We start from the raw sequence: 15,392 nt of genomic DNA, 5'->3' as shown, positions 1-15,392 counted from the left end.
CCATTATAATCGTTCTTCTTATGATATATATATATATATATATATATATATATATATATATATATATATATATATATATATATATATATATATATACATACATATGCAGAATACATATGTGTGTGTATATGTACTGTACATATATGTATAAAGGCAAATGCCTTTATTTATACATTCATCAAGTTCAATATCTTCGTGAATAAGTTATACACACACACACACACACACACACACACACACATATATATATATATATATATATATATATATATATATATATATATATATATATATATATATATATATATATATATATATATATATATATATATATATAAAGACTTGTGTATTATACGCTATAAACCCGAGTCTTTTGAATTCTGTGTTTCTCTCCAAATCTTTGAAGTTTTCCTGCCGTTCTTAGGGGTCCAAAGGCTAGCATTTGAAAATTTCATTTAGACTAGTTTGAAAGACCATCCAGTTAGTGTGACTGAAACAAACTTATTTTAACCGAGGTTGTGCTGTTAGATTGAGTTGGTCTTATGCCAGCATGGACTCTTGGTTGCACAAGCAACCAGTAAGAAAGAGAAGAGGGCCACGGTCTTTGTACAGGAAGTATTGTTCACAGTTGTCGAGAACCCATCCCATCCCATTCCTATCCGACAGGACTTTTGTGAATGACTGCATCCTTTGACGACCACTTGGCATGCAACAGCAATTGGAAAATTGTGGTAATTTTATGTAATGTAGATCTTGTGATTCATATGTGTCATTTGAAGGTGGGCAGGTCTTTGTAATGACGTAAAATTGCCGGCAGCGTTTTAGTGTCAATTACCAATTGTTACAGATTGGAGAAGCGACGAAATGTAATTTATGGCAGTGAAACCTTTGGATTATACCATTTTATTCACATCTCTGGTATAGAAGGGGGTTTGGGTGATGAAGTACAGGGAAATTTAACAATGAAGTTCCTGTAATGTTAGTCGAACGATACCAGAGTAATATAGGTGTGTTGACGAGGAAGGCAAGTGGGGAAGAAACCAGCGTTGTTTAAGAGGCCTAATATTTAGAGATAATGGAATAAATCTGCAAAAAATTCAGATGTTAAATTGTATTTGGTTCGTTCTCTACGATGGAAGCTATTGCATAAATAAAAAATATTTCGTCAGCAAATTCAACTATAACGAGATGTACCAGAAAATTCTTACTACTGGTGTAGTTTTTGTGAAATCGCAGCATTATTTCTTTTATACAAGCGAAATTAATACGAATGCATGTGTTATAATCGCCCAGCTTTACGACGGAGCGATGGTAATTCACTCTCCCTGAATAAATTGGTTTCAAATCAGTTATTCATTGCGGAGTAAGTGGATGCTTCCTGGCAATCTTTGAGTAGAAATAACACACACGACTGGCTAATCTCGCACAATCCAGTTACCACTGTTTACAATTGTGAACTTACGAAGATAAAAGGCTGTAAAGAAAACACACGCGTGTGACGGACGTTTTCCCTGTGTGATGTGTAAGAACACGCGCGTGTGATGGACGTTTGCCCTTTGTTGTGTGGTGAAAGGTGATAAACAAACGTCGCATATTTTGACCGTCAAGCGTCAAGACAGAGGCGTAATAGGGCGTAGTAGAATTTATGAAGGGCGTATATGCAAGGTGCGTGCACACCTTGAATCTATGATCAATACACCGTTCAGGCAGCAGCCTTGCAACTTGCCTCTCTCTCTCTCTCTCTCTCTCTCTCTCTCTCTCTCTCTCTGATGATGAGATAGCACTGTGTTAATAATGTTAATAAGCAGTTCTCATGAATGACTTCATTTTTTTATTCATGTACACATGTTTGCTTGTTTGCTTCTGTAGAGGCTTGTTGATTTTGTATACCATGAGTTAGTTGTTAGTAACAGGTTGCTGAAGACGTTTCTATATTGATTTGTTTGTTGTATTATATTGGTATGACGTCTGTATTCTATTATTTTTTATTATTATTATCTCATATCCCATTAAAGGAAACTAGATAAGCGTCAATATTGCCTTATTGTTATTTGCCAGGTCTTTCATTCATTATTAATAGTGTTGCTATTATTGTTGACAAATCTTAAATCCATTATTATTACTATTATATTATTATTATTATTATTATTATTATTATTGTTGTTGTTGTTGTTAATAGATTTCCAGGTAATAGAAAGTTTGCCAATGCTGTGTGCCGAATTCTTGGATGTGGCTAACAGAGCGTTAGTGTTAGGTTAATGTTCTCTAATTACAAGTGTTAAATATGTTCCAATATTTAGTAAATAGTTCTTGCTTCTGCTATCACACAGCCTTATTTATTTTCCATCACTGTTTTACTGCTTTTTTTTTTTAGCAGCAGAGGTTGGTCTGCTGAATTTACTGGCTTTTGTGTAAAGATAATTCAAACCTTGTACAGAATTACTCGGGATTGAGGCAGCGTTCGTGTACTGATGTGTGAAATTTATGAATGAATGGCTGGAGAGTTATTAGCAGAAAAAGATGGCTTGTAAAGTTGCCTCCGTGTTCCATGTTAACTGAATTTTTCTTTTGGTTCCATTCCCAGAAATACCTTGTTAAAGTAAGTGTTGTGATAACGGTGGTCGTAATTGTAACACAGGTACAGGTCACTCTTGTAATTGGTTTGGCAGAGTAATGGTGTCGTTTTTCACTCCACTACGTTATTTACTACGCTGTAAGCTGAGTGAAACAAAAACTCCAGATGAAGAGAATTAAGGCGTGCAGTGTGAAGGAGAGAGAGAGAGAGAGAGAGAGAGAGAGAGAGAGAGAGAGAGTTCTCTTTGCAAAGAGAGTTCTGGGTTCACAATAACCGCATCACTGCCATCAACTAGTTCCTCGTTGGACGAGCCGGTAGAGTTCTCGGAGGGCACTCTGGAAGGCCCGAGTTCGAGTCTCCGGCCGGCCAACGAAGAATTAGAGGAATTCATTTCTGGTGATAGAAATTCATTTCTTGGTATAATGTGGTTCGGATTCCACTATAAGCTGTAGGTCCCGTTGCTAGGTAACCAATTGGTTCTTAGCCACGTAAAATAAGCCTAATCCTTCGGGCCAGCCCTAGGGGAGCTGTTAATCAGCTCAGTGGTCTGGTTAAACTAAGGTATACTTAACTGCCATCAACTGCCCTTGTGTCTGGGTGATCTCGTATTTGTAATGATGCTCTGGCCCAGACTTTCTGGAAAGCAGTTTGGTTCCGTCATAGTTTGTGAAAGCAATCCAGGGTGAGCCGAAATTTTATGGATGTGTGCAGGTGCATTTTGAGTAATGCTGAAAGCTTGTATATCTACAGGAATACAAGAAAAATGTAATTTTGATACTTCTGCAGCTGACGTTTCAGCTTCATCACATTAGCCAGTAAAATTGTTTGAAATTGTATCAATAGCGTGAACACCAAGATATGCTATCCAAAATGCATTTATTCTCTAGGTTCTATTTTTTATAGGCGTGTGTATCCGTGTTATTTGCCCCTCCCTTCAGAGATAAAAATTGTGAACCGTTGTCGTCGTATCAATGAGATTATTCAAAACTCGTCCTTTAGTTCCTATTAAAAGTTTCCTTTTTTTTTTTTTTTAGGCAAATGAACATCTGAAATTCTGTCATTATAGCCTCGATCTTATCAGCGTTATCAAACCCAAGATCAGATGAAGAAAAGTGAAATGTACTGTAAAATTTGTACCAAAACGCAAGCAAAACTGCATCAGTAAAATGCTTGCTGGAAAATCCACTGAATCCAACAGAAATTCTTGCACCAATCTTTTAGGCTTTCTTAACCAGTTAATATGAATGTGAACGAATGAATTTTAGTTTTATACATAAACACCCGCACTGTGTGTGTGTGTGTGTGTGTGTATATATATATATATATATATATATATATATATATATATATATATATATATATGTATATATATATATATATGTATATATATATATACATACATACATATAAATATATATATATATATATATATATATATATATATATATATATATATATAATAGATTAATAGAGCAACAATAGAACAACAGAAAGTAAATTCACTAACATTATGAGTAGAGGGCAAGGTTGACAAAGTAATTCTTACGTACGAGGGCCTGGTAGTGGCCAAAGGTCTCTGCTGAGCTTATATATATATATATATATATATATATATATATATATATATATATATATATATATAGTGTGTGTGTGTGTGTGTGTCAGTATGAAGCTTAGTGATGTCCTTTGGCCACTACCAGGTCCTCGTATGTAATAATTAATTTTTCAAAATTGCCTTTGCTCATAATAATGCCTACGTTGTACTTAATTGTGAGTGAATTTACTTTCAGTTTTATTTGGGGCCATGGGGGAAATGTGGAGATACAGTCAGCGAATTAAATATACTGTAGTATTTTTTTTTTAATCTTTTGTTGTGTGAGTAAGCTGGCCATATGGTAGCAAATGCTCTTGCATTCCAGAGCAGAGAGCATCTTTTGTAGGATTGTAGCTGGAATTTTGTCAGGAACTCTCAGTGATGCGTAAAGGTTAAAACCATGACCCGAATATCTTTGAGTCCGCAGGAGTGGGAGGATGGTGCTTTAATACTTTACTGACATTTTCATGTATTTATTTATTAATTTGTTAATTTATTTTTTCTCTTCTCACAACTAATCTCTTCTTTCTGTATTTCCTCACAACTGATTTCTTTCTGTATTTCCTAGTACCTACTGGTTCATATGAACATGATATTCATTGGAAGCTTGAATTTCAAGTCACTGGCCCATGTGGGCTCATTCCATATGAATACTGTTCATATTCTGAATAATAATAATAATAATAATAATAATAATAATAATAATAATAATAATAATAATAATGCGGATTTGCCGTTTCAGTCTTCACTCCCAGAGTTTCAGATGAAGTTTGTATGGAGATGTTTATATCTTACACAAGGGGGAATTTATTATGGATGTTTTCAAGAGAGATGAAAACCTAGTTTTTCTATTTGCTTGCTGAAAGTGATGCTAGGAAATCGGTTTTCTCGCTGTTCATCTGACAGCTTTCAAATAACCTTTTTCATCTCTTATGGACTCATTAGTAATTACATAAATATAATCATCGTATTCAGGTTTTTCGATGCACTGATCTTGTGCTTCAACATTTGCAATAGAAAAGCGCCTGCAAGTCCAGCAGATGAAGTAACTGACCATCACAGGAAACCACTTTGGATGGAGTTAGTGGGAACAAAACCCTTTAGGGCACGAAGCTCCCTTTCCCTCAGTCCTCGAACTTGGGTAGTCTGGGATCCTTCAGCTCTTACGGAATTTTTTGGTCTCCTTTTTTGACGACAAGTACACTGAGGGTTAAAGTAGGCGTTAATTTGTACCTAATATTTATTTTATACATTACAGAGAAGGCCAACACTTTAATTTCTCATTTTGAATATTATCTCTGACTAGGACTTAACCGAGAAAAATAAAAACATATTTCACTTGCAAGATTTATTTATTCATAACACATGTTAAAAGACCATGTGTATATATATATATATATATATATATATATATATATATATGTGTGTGTGTGTGTGTGTGTGTGTGTGCATACATATATATGTATACATATATATATATATATATATATGATGTCGCAAATATATTTGCCAAATGAATCTGCTCTGGCCTGGATACGAACCTGGACCTTTGGTCAGAATCGATAAATAGTGAACTTGAAAGGGCAGGACCACTTATCATTTATAATCTGTATTAAGAGATATTTTTCATAATTTACGTTAATATAAAAGTCAATATAATATATATATATATAATATATATATATATATATATATATATATATATATATATATATATATATATATATATATATATATATATATATATATATATATACACGACTTTTATCACATCACCGTGATTCATATACAATCAGTAAGCTACAAACGTCCTTTATTATCCAATTCGCTCTACCTCCGGAAATAATATATTTTCATATACGTTACCGAAGGGGAATTTTTTTAGTTGATAATAAGTTCGTCGTTCCGTAGCCCACGGGACGACGAACTTATTATCAACTAAAAAAATTCCCCGTCGGTAACATATATGAAAATATATTATTTCCGAGGTAGAGCGAATTGATATTGAAGGACGTTTGTAGCTTACTGATTATATATATATATATATATATATATATATATATATATATATATATATATATATACATATACATACGTACATACACATTCCTGGATTACTGGCTTACATGGCAATCGAACTCAGGGCTCTCAATTGAAAGAGCTGGGTTCGATCCCCATGTGAGTCACAAATTTATTTCTGTTCCATACGTAATTGTGTTGATTTTAATATATAATATATACATTCGTACTTACATGTACAGTATGTATGTCTATATATGTGTGTGTGTGTGCGTGTGTAGAATTAAATATTTTAACATTTGCCAGTATAGCTCTTCAGAGTGGAATAATTAGTTTCGAAAGAAAAAAGAATACATCACCGTGTTGCATATCTTTTCCTCTCATTAGTAATATACAGTGGAATTTTTAAGGTATGTTATACGTGCACGTGTTGCAAGGATGGCAAATTTAAAACAGTTCCCGTTTTAGTAGAGTTGACTGTCTGAAAATAACCCACACGGTGCCTCTGAAAGCTCTGCGATTTTTGCATGAGCCAGAAATAATGATTTTTTCAAGAGTCGACAGAAATGTCAGTGACCTGTGCGACCGCTTCTCTCTTCTCCTCTCGTGCTTCAGTTGATGCTGGAAAATTCATTGTAGACTGTGAGGATTCTCCCTGCTAATTGCCGAGGGGGTTGTGTCCATTATAGGAAGACATTGTGCTAACCGTGTAGCGAGAACAATCTCCTCCAATATGATGGCAGTGATGTTTCGCTTGAGGGTTGCACATTTGTAGTGGCTTTCGTCCCACCTGAGATATAATGTTCGTCCCACCTGAGATATACATTATATTGTACATACTTCGGGTGAAATAACCTGAAGTTGGCGATCAGATTTGCTCAAATAGTCGCCACATTATGTAGAAACATTTATTCTTAAATGTCCTTTGTCGATGCGCACTTATAGTTTTCTGTACAGGAAAGCTATTGAGATGGCTATTTGTCTGTCCGTCCGCACTTTTTCTGTCCGACCTCAGATCTTAAAAACTCTTGAGGCTAGAGGGCTGCAAACTATTATGTTGATCAACCACCCTCCAATCATCAAGCATGCCACATTACAGCCCTCTAGCCTCAGTAGTTTTTATTTTATTTAAAGGTAAATTTAGCCATGATCGTGCGTCTGGCACCGCTATGGGTACCAACAACACAAGCCACCAACGGGCCATGGCTGAAAGTTTGGTGAGCCACGGCTGAGAGTTTCATGGGCCGTGGCTGAGAGTTTCATACAGCATCATATGCTGTACAGAAAACTCGATTGCGCCGAAGTTTCTTCGGCGCATTCTATACTTGTTTTATTTTCGTAACTAATGTGAAAACAGTGAAATTCTTGAGCAGAAAAGCACCTTTGCTGGGAGCCCGGATGGGACGAACGACGGACGCTGGTTGAAGTATGGGAAAGACAGGGGGTTATGGTAGGATGCGAGCGATATGGAAGAGGGAAGGGAAGAAATGGGAGAGGGGAGAAGAGCAATAATCTTGGAGAAGAAGAAGGGATGCTGGGTAAAGAGGGGGTGGGCGGTGGGCTCTTGTCCCTTATACGACTAACTTTAGGTTGTGTGTGTGTGACGTAAGCACGTTTTGTATATCTTTTTCCCGCTCGTTTTGCACCAACTCTTCGCTCCCACCTTCGGGGTTTTTTGCCAATCCATTTTGCCCATCCCAGATCGGAGTTCCTCCACTCCAATCTATTATTCACTGACATGAAGTTGTTGTTGTTTGGCCCTTCCCTCCTCCTCCTCCTCCTCATATAATCTGTTAGATTTTCTCATTCCCCTCTTATTCTTCTGACCCCCACCCCTCCCCCGTATCTCCTTTTCATCCCCAACGACCCTCCCCCGCCCACCTCCTCTTCCTCTGCTGTGCCTCCTCCTCCTCCTCCTCCATCTTCGTCGTCCTTGTGGTATTGATCTCTCTTGCGCCCTGTTTCCTGCCTCCCCGCCGTCTTTTCCTCTCCTGAAATGAAATTATTTCTCGTCCATTTTTCGGTTGCTTTATGCCTCATTTCCCGCGTTCACTGCTTTGCCCTGTGACGGAGTGTACAGTTTTGGGGAATCGGTTCCTGTTCCTAGATTCCTTTATCTGTCTCAGTCCATTTCACAAGGAGGAGCGTCAGCCTCGCCACACTGAGCCTGCTGTTGACTGTGCCGGTCCCTGTTGAATTTTTAAACGAAAACCTTGAACTTAACAGTCTCTCTCTCTCTCTCTCTCTCTCTCTCTCTCTCTCTCTCTCTCTCTCTCTCTCTCTAATGTCGTTTCATACTTAGAATTTGAAAAATTATTTAAAGAACAATTAACAGAAAATTTTCCAAGATAATAAAGACATGATACTAAGATGAAACATGAACATACTCTCTGTCTCTGTCTCTCTCTCTCTCTCTCTCTCTCTCTCTATATATATATATATATATATATATATATATATATATATATATATATATATATATATATATATATATATATATATATATTCAGATACAAACAAACACACACACACACATATATATATATATATATATATATATATATATATATATATATATATATATATATATATATATATATATATATATATATATATATATATATATATATATATATGCCTTAGTTCAGGTTTATCTCGGTTTTTAGACTTTTAACAAAGATGCACAGATGGATGGAAGCACCGCACATGGAAAAAGCACTATAATGGATGGACGATACGGAACTACAAGAAAGTGTGATTCTGAATCGCACCTTTAAGCATTTCCTGCAAATGCACCAACGATATAAGTGGATCAAATCAGGACTCTTACTGCTTGTAGCGATTCACGAAACATTGTCGAACAGAGCTGGTGATATTTTGTGAGCACTGCTTACGCGAGTGTGCTTGCATTTTCACTCTTGCATGAAATGCACTGAATGGCGAATTGTTGGAATCGCTTCATTCAGATGAAGAGTGGCAAATTGCAGGTTATTACTGCGAGAGCTGATTGATCAAACGAATCCTGATAACTTCAGCGGTAGGGAGACGGGGAATTTAAACATAAGTTGTAGTTGGAGTGAAGCCCTGAGTGTGCCGTATGTACGAGTATATATTTCTGTGAATGTATGTTACCTTGAAATACAAAAGTGCTTGATTTTGTGTTTTTGAAGTTAGATATGCGAAAGTTTTATTGATTGTTTTAGACATTAAATGTTGGAGCAAAGTGTGTTTATAAAATGTATTGGCATTTATAGATGATTATATGATTCTTGGTGGATGATATTCTCGAATGATACAGGGGAAAGAAGTTGAAAGTTATTCAAGAGATTGGGCGATTGGCACACCTATTATCACAGAATAAGTTAATTTCTCTCTCTCTCTCTCTCTCTCTCTCTCTCTCTCTCTCTCTCTCTCTCTCTCTCTCTCTCTCTCTCTTTAGAAAACCAGTTCTGTAACGCCACCAGGGCTTGGCGTTACTTCTGCATTTCAGAAAAGTAGATCCAGTCATTCATGACTTGTAGGGGCAGCTTTAGCTGTATTTCGTTTTATGTTGTAATTTATTGCTCTCTCTCTCTCTCTCTCTCTCTCTCTCTCTCTCTCTCTCTCTCTCTCTTCCAAGAAATGAGAGCTCTTCCGGTTACGGCATTAGATGGCTCTGAAACGATGCTAATAAGAATGATGCATTGAGTTTTATCTGTTGTTTGTGTTTAGGAAATAAAGTTTTGAGAATTCCTTATTATTAATAATATTATGATTATTATTATTTCATTCATTGCTAGAACCTCATATCCTTGACTTACAAAAAAAGAAAACCGCAATGAAAATCGTTTTAGGTCCCGACCTGGACAACAGTGAAAGGATGAATGTACAAATGATTCATTTGTTTTAGAGATTAGCAGAAAAAAGACCCTCGTTGCCGCAAAGGCTTTTAACCATGATTTTTATAACGCTCGTTCGATTTGGCCTTGTAGTCAATTTGTTTTAGTTCGCGCGATGATAAACTGATGGTTTTTTCAAGTGTGTGGCATTAGTCTGAGTACGAGGCTGAAATGAATCTGGCGGAGTTATTCAACAAGGTCGTTATGTATTAATATACTTTTGCAATAGAGAAGGTTTATGACCGAGATATTTAGTTGTTCTTTACCATAAGAAATCGGCATTTCGAGCGAAAATGGTCAACGGTTATGCAAGTACTGTAGCCTATCCTACATTAGCAGAACTTCCCTTTTTGCTAACGAGCTATGTTAATTTACATTTTCGTTGTATTACAGATATTTATAAAATAATGATTAAATTTTATGTTCAAGCTAAGGTTGAGATTGTTTTAATTGTAAAATAACGCAAGCTAATTATATTCGTTTCCAATTGCTATTAGTCATTAGCTCAGCTCTGCAATTTTTTCCTGGGGTATAAAGAATACAACCAAGGGTACAAAGAATACAACATGGGGTAAAAAGAATACAACCTAGGGTATAAAAGATACAGCCTAGGGTAAAAAGAATACAACTTAGATTAAAAAGACTACGACCTGGGGTAAAAAAAAATACAGCCTAGGTAAAGAAAAATACAACCCAAGGTATAAAGAATACAACCCAGGGTACAAAGAAAACAACCTAGGCTGTGCAAAATACAATTTAGGGTAAAAAGAATGCTGCCTAGCATAGAAAGAGGTTGTAAGGGGAGGAGCGACTGCAGGGTGACGAATGGCCACAAAACAAAGACTGTTCAACAGAAGGGTAAAGAGAGGGGAGGCAGTACCCTAATGTTTTGCATTTTCTTCCTGCCTCTTCTTGTCACTACTAAAACTAGATGCTCCTGTTTTTGGGTGTCTCGTAAATAAAAACGCATTATAACGTTGCGTTTATATAAATATATATATTATATATATATATATATATATATATATATATATATATATATATATATATATATATATATATATATATATATATATATATATATATATATATATATATGTGTGTGTGTGTGTGTGTGTGTGTCTTTCTGTGTGCAATTATTTAATGTCAAATACTGGATTTTATATACCTCCCAACGTTTATTTTCTCTCGCGCCTTTGTAATGTGGCTGGCTAATTGAAAAACTGATAATCCCGTATTACATAATTGTGCAGTAAGCTGCTCTACTTTTATTTTCAGTTTTGTTTTCTCGAGCGTTGACAGGATGTAGACAGTAGTGATGCTGCTTCTGTTTTTCTCTGCCATGGTGCCCTGTTGTAGTTGTTATTACATCTCCAGGATATCCCAAACACACGAGCCAAAACAGATAACATTAAGCAGACAAACAACGAGTCACGAAAACCGCTCCCACGCAAACTAACGTGTTAGTCCTCGTGTAACATTTCTTCTTCTTCTTCTTCTTCTTCTTCTTCTTCTTATTTTTTAGAATCGTATAATGATAGAGTACGAATTCGACAGTTACCGCGAGATTTAAGAGATTATGATTTGTTTGTTTGTCGTTGCCTGGAGGCTTCAGTGTTTTGACTGATATACTTATTGCATATTTTCTGTTTTTTTATCCACAGATGCCGGAAGTGCTGCGAGGTATGACAAGAGGATCCTTGTTGACGCTGGTGAGTATCGTAATGCGATTCTGCTGCTGATTTTCTTCTCATTTGCTCTGTTTATGCTTGTTTATACATGCTGCAGGAATGGGTATTCCATCTTGGAAAATGGAACATAATTATTCATATGCAGTAAATCTTGTCATAGTTTTCTATTTTCTATAGCTAAAGTGATGAATTTAGGTCAGATCGTTGTAAAATAGCATGAGTTAAATGTTTTCTATAGCTAGTGTTGAATTTAGGTCAGGTCGTTGTAAAATAGCGTGAGTTAAATTAATGACATGTGCCAGAAAAATGTTAGAATCCTTCATGTCTTGTCAGTCTTAGGAACAATAAAGACTTACACAATGAATGCGTGGCCGTTAATCGATGCGTGCAGAATAGGGTCCAGGGATACTCGATTTCAAACATTGTCACATTCGTATATTTGAAGAGATGGTGTCATTGAAATTGATTGGATTTTGCCGTTTATGTCAATTCCTGTGTTCTTAAATAGACTGCTGCTTAATTCTACAGAATTTGGGTAATGGCTATATGTGTGTGTGTGTGTGTGAAGAATTTACATGTAACATAAATATGCATGTACTATATATGAACGATTTGTGTGTGTGTTGCGCGCGCGCACGGTCTGTGCTCTTGCTATTTTGTTGCTTCAAGTAGTGGCTCCTGAGAACAGGAATAGTGTTACAGAACCAACTGGCAGCTCTTATGCTATTATACATGGCTATATTTCATGTTTTCGTTAACGATTCCTGTCCAGTCGTCGAATGCAGAGTAAGAGTTTTGACCAAGTTTTTGCAACTTCCTTCTCTCCGTTAGTTTCGATTCCTTCCAAGTTACCCTTTCCTTCTTTGGAAGCTCTTTGTTATTTACAACCTTATATTCTTAGTTATTTTCATTGTGTGATTTTGATGAGGATGAGGTGGAGTTGGTTGTTATGACATTTGGAAGCTCTCTCTCTCTCTCTCTCTCTCTCTCTCTCTCTCTCTCTCTCTCTCTCTCTCTCTCTCTCTCACCGTACTGTTCATCGATTTCTAGGAGCCCTGTATGGAGATTTGGACTCCGGTTGTATCCGCATTTAAGCGAGAATTTGTCATTCTCCCCTTCTGTAACTGCCATTATCCCCTTATCTAATCATGCGTCCTCTCTCTCTCTCTCTCTCTCTCTCTCTCTCTCATGACTTAACTGCAGGTAAGCATTTCTTTCATCAATTAGAATCTCTTCGACTCTCCCATTTGACATGGTAAAAAAAAAGGTATACGAACTGAAAATCACTGAAATGAAAATAAACTTGTATTTTCTAGAACGAAGATAGGAAAAGAATGGATGCTTCAAGTGACGGAAAGCTTACTGATCGTAAGTACAGGGGGAGAGATATGAAAGAGAGAATAGGAGAGGGGGAGGATGAGGGCAAGGAAAGGGAAGAGAGTTGGACATGTAGACAGACGTAGACAAAGAGGGAATAACAAGTGCATGACGGGGCCGAATGAGAGCATGGAACAGCCAAGGGAAGGAAAGCGCTGGTGGAGGGGAAAGCGAAATGAAAGAGGGATCAACTTTCGGGTAGAGGGATATACTGTAGGCGGTCGGTAGTTTGGACAGACGAGAAGCGACAAGGATGATAAATGCCAAGACTCTATTTGTTGGAAAAGGGTGGAAGTGATTCTCCGTCTCATCTCATTGTCTTTAGCAGTTGCAAAGTTGCTCAGATTTGCCATTCATTAATTCTCTGGAATGGAATTAGTTGTAGAAGTACCCCAGACTAATAGTATGAAGGATTAAGTTAAGTATACCTTACTTTAACCAGACCACTGAGCTGATTAACAGCTCTCCTAGGGCTGGCCCAAAGGATTAGATTTATTTTACTTGGCTAAGAACCATCTGGTTACCTAGCAACGGGACCTACATCTTATTGTGGAATCCGAACCACATTATGACGAGAAATGAATTTCTATCACCAGAAATAAATTCTTCTTATTTTTCATTGGCCGGTCGGAGAGTCGAACGCTTGTTAATGAGTGTAAATTAGCACTCGCATTTACAACGCTTTTGGGTGATAGTACAAACGCGCTACAAGAAGAGTAATTCGCTCCCGTTTTAGGTTCAGACTTCACACAAGAAATCGGTTTCGATAAACAAGAATCGAAAAGAAGCCTTTGAACTGACCAGCAGAGGTCTGGTGGTAACAAGGTTTAACAAATATAGTTACACCTTTTTTTGTGACGTAGCGAGGGTCATGAATAGAAAGACGCGATTCTAAATATTATTTAAAAAAACACCTCATTTAAGTTGATTGGAATATAAAATTCAGGCCAAAGGTTAGGTTAAGTTAAGCTGTGGAATCTATGAGGTCATTCAGCGGTGCAGGCATTAGGTAGACAAGAAAATAAGGAAAAAGTCGAATACTTGATCAGGGCTGTGTGAGTGGATGACTAAAACTTTGATTTCATCAAAAGAAATGTCATTGACAAAGTATGCACTTTGTGTGTGCGGATCGAATAGCAACTAAGTCACTTCTTTTATCATTCTAATTTTTTAGTGAGATCAGTGAACGGAGTAGCTTTATTTATTTTCCATATGTAGTGTAATGAGTTGTCATTCAGAATGTTGAGATCTTATTTATTTTAATATACTCTACGGTTTTATAATCTTACTGCAGACACAATAGTTTTTAGCGTGTGTGTGAGTGAGTGAGTGAGAGAGTAGAACATATGCTTCTGGTTAAGTTTATGGTTAAATTTCATTATTATCATCAGTTCAGAAATGACCCTTACAGCTCGCATTCCTTTCCAGCATTTTTATGGCTGTATTTTTTTTTATCTGCTCTTCTTGATTTAGTCTTTTATTTCACCATGTGAATGAAACGGGGTGTGATTAGGTAAATTTCCAACTAACTGCCTCTCAGCCGTTTTTAGGGACTAAAAATTTTCCTTTATTGTTTCTTGAATAAGCGTAAGTTTACAGACTGCCCTCGTCAGCTTTCGGAAAGCAACCCACGCTAATAATGGTTATGGTAACCGCTAATTATGATTATGGTAACCGTTAATTAGATTCGTTAGTGACATAGCTCCGAGAAACTGTATCAACGATTATCGTGCATAATGAAGTTTTTCTTTTTATCATGTTTAATAACGGCTGTTCGTGTTGCAACTATAAATGCTGCTTGTTGTATGAGATGGATCTAAAATCATTTTATCGTGTGCAAAGGAGCAGGGGGGATGCGGAGGCTGTTTGTAAATCAAAACTGCGTGCAATTAAATGTTCGAAAAGGAATTTTCCGGTTTAGTATGAAAATAATCTACACAGAACTGTTAAGATAATGATGATCATTCCTTTGGATTTTAATTGTTGTTGAAGTAATGGTGGAAATAGTCATTGCCGAAGTAATCACAGTCTAGCAAGACCCTTTCTAGACCGTGGAAGTAACAAGGTTACTGATACTAACAAGGTTTGTGAAACTACGTACTCCGGGATTGGAAGTAACTGATTTGTTATTGTGTTGTTTTTCCTTCTACGGTGTGGTCAGTCTGCTGGTGAGTAGGTTATTTAGAAAGTGCGTGGACCGCGCGGCCCTTGTCACAAGGTGTCAACTCCATACGCTGCTGTGAGGGAGGGAGAGAATA

General features: G+C 36.7%; 1 protein-coding gene across 1 annotated transcript in view; it reads left to right on the top strand.

Annotated features, from left to right (window-relative positions):
• Dip-C (dipeptidase C) overlaps positions 1-15,392 on the top strand; it is a 444,612-nt gene that overhangs the window by 307,942 nt on the left and 121,278 nt on the right. The window contains exon 4 of the mRNA XM_067112480.1: positions 11,731-11,778. Within this exon, the coding sequence (XP_066968581.1) occupies positions 11,731-11,778 (48 nt within the window). The remainder of the gene's footprint in view (positions 1-11,730; positions 11,779-15,392) is intronic.

This window comes from Macrobrachium rosenbergii, chromosome 12 (genome assembly GCF_040412425.1).
Source record: "Macrobrachium rosenbergii isolate ZJJX-2024 chromosome 12, ASM4041242v1, whole genome shotgun sequence".
In the NCBI taxonomy this organism is placed as follows: Eukaryota; Metazoa; Arthropoda; class Malacostraca; order Decapoda; family Palaemonidae; genus Macrobrachium; species Macrobrachium rosenbergii.
Note: the sequence above shows the minus strand (reverse complement) of the source record. Positions and strands in the feature narration are given on the sequence as shown.